Source organism: Protobothrops mucrosquamatus, unplaced genomic scaffold (assembly GCF_001527695.2).
Source record: "Protobothrops mucrosquamatus isolate PMUCROS unplaced genomic scaffold, P.Mucros_1.0 scaffold1695, whole genome shotgun sequence".
NCBI lineage: Eukaryota > Metazoa > Chordata > Lepidosauria > Squamata > Viperidae > Protobothrops > Protobothrops mucrosquamatus.
In genome coordinates, this window is record NW_015387847.1 from 184812 (window position 1) to 187250 (window position 2439).

At 42.4% G+C, this 2439-nt stretch overlaps 1 protein-coding gene across 1 annotated transcript in view; it reads left to right on the forward strand.

The window, feature by feature from the left end:
* Nucleotides 1-2439, forward strand: part of DET1 (DET1 partner of COP1 E3 ubiquitin ligase) — a 9791-nt gene that overhangs the window by 1923 nt on the left and 5429 nt on the right. The window contains exon 2 of the mRNA XM_015822844.1: nucleotides 1442-1632. Within this exon, the coding sequence (XP_015678330.1) occupies nucleotides 1442-1632 (191 nt within the window). The remainder of the gene's footprint in view (nucleotides 1-1441; nucleotides 1633-2439) is intronic.

The following is a 2439-nucleotide window of genomic DNA, read 5'->3' on the forward strand; positions in this document are numbered from 1 at the left end:
ATTGAACAGTTTAAGCAAAAGACAAACACAATGAAAACAACAAAGTTTTATTAATTTTTTTTTTATTAATTTAATTAATCAAGTGGCTGGATAGTAGCAGCAGGCATAAACATCAGGAACAGGAACTTTACCAGTTCAAAAATACAAACCACATTATTTGGTTGTTTTAGAACAAAAACAAAGCTTATCTATATGAACCGGAGTCGGAGTCGGTGCATTGTTTGCCGACTCCGACTCCGACTCCAGGTACCCAAAATTTCCTCCGACTCCTCGACTCCGACTCCGACTCCACAGCCCTGATTAGGACCAATTCAAACAATGCTCCACCAAAGGACCAATACATTTTAGTCTTCTAAAGAAAGAAAACCCTGGTTGATAGGACTTCCTGAGGGCTTCATAAGATGATTGCAAGAATGCAGAAAGAACCTGACACTCAAATGGGGGACGGGGAGGAAATGAACGGTGCTGGATAAATTAACCCCAGTTTTAAAGAAACGACGGAGAAACATAACCTTAGTTTTTCTTACAATTTTATTAGCAGGTGTGTAACATTCACAACAATGTAAACTATAGCTTCTTTTAAAGAAAAGGGAGAAAAAAAAGATTCTCAAGAGGCAGTGTTCCAAAAACCTAAGTTACAAGTCTCTAGAGGTGCAGAAATGTGATCAAGATTTTGGCTTCGTCTGCAACCTATTTTCCTAAGGGAAAAATTCTTTACCACTGCTTTAGGTGACTCTGTCAAATCAAAACATACCTTTTCGCCATTCTTAGATAAGAATGCCAGTAATTCAGAAGGAATAGTTAATGGCACTCATCCTTTCTTTTCCAAACCAGCGGGAGATCCCAAACAGCGCAGTGTTTACAGGCGGCAGCAGAGCGCAGAATGCCACTTCAATGACTCATCTCGGCATGTTAGAAATATTAAGACAGCAGAAGAAAATTACTGCCCCCCCCCACAACCCCTTCCCAAATAAGTCCTACAACTCTCACCTTTCTGCATATACCGAAGGAATAATCAGCTGCCAGCTCACACCTGACTGGGGGAAAAAAAATGAAAAGGGGAAAAAAAAAACCATTTCCCAGCAGGAACCGAAATTAAATCTTCTTCTCTGAGAAGAAAAGCAAAATCACGCTCGGCAGAGGAAAAGGAGAAATAGGACACCGAGTGTCCAGTTGGAAAGAAACAAAGCCTTGGAGGAATTTCACCTGGCTTTGTAGACGATTTGACAGTGGTTAATCCCCAAGTTAAATTTGCTCTCCTTTCAGACGATGGCAAATGCGAGGGATTAGTGACCACAGGAAGGGTTCTTCCTTGGCCCAGCCACAAAACAAGCATCTCTTTTTGGTTGCCGGGCGGAGGGGGGTTTGGGGAGTTGGCGCGCGCACCTGGTCGCTGCCTCTTCTGCCCACCTGGCCTCCATTTCTGCTTCCTCCTTCTCAGCCTTCCTTTTTTGTGGTGTACAATATGGTGACCACCGAGGTGATCGCCGTCTTTGAGAACACGTCCGACGAGCTGCTGGAACTCTTTGAGAACTTCTGTGACCTCTTCCGCAACGCCACTCTCCACAGCGAGGCTGTTCAGTTCCCGTGCTCGGCCTCAAGCAACAATTTTGCCAGGCAGATCCAGCGCCGGTGAGCCTCATGCTTTTCTGTTAACCCCCCCCTTCCTTCTGCTCCCCCCCCCCCGGCCAGGGGTTCCACAAAACCAGCAAAAGGGAAGGGGCTAAAGCTAGACTTCAGGTTCAGCTTCCCCCAGATGGACTGGATTTGTCCTCATGTCTTCAAGTAAATGTATCTGAAGGGTGGCCCAGGCTTTGGGTAGCTGAGTCTTATTTATTATTTACTTTATTGGACAAGTGCTGGTCTGAAGTGGAATAGAATAGAATGGAATGGAATGGAATGGAATGGAATAGAATAGAATAGAATAGAATAGAATAGAATAGAATAGAATAGAATAGAATAGAATAGAATAGAATAGAATGGAATAAGCAATAGGATATAGAATAGGATATAGAATAGAATAGAATAGAATGCAGAATAGAATAGAACAGAACAGAATAGAATAGAATAGAATAGAATGCAGAATAGAATAGAACAGAACAGAATTAGAACAGAACAGAATAGAATGCAGAATAGACAGATTGTAGAATAGAATAGAATAGAATAGAATAAGCAATAAGATATAGAATAGGATATAGAATAGGATATAGAATAGAATAGAATAGAATCAGAGTTGGAAAGGACCTTGGAGGTCATCTAGTCCAACCCCCTGCTCAGGCAGGAAACCCTATACCATTTCAGACAAATGGCTGTCCAGTCTCTTCTTAAAAACTTCCAGTGTTGGAGCATTCACCGCTTCTGGAGGCAGGTTGTTCCACTGGTTAATTGTTCTCACTGTCAGGAAGTTTCTCCTTAGTTCTAGGTTGCTTCTCTCCTTGA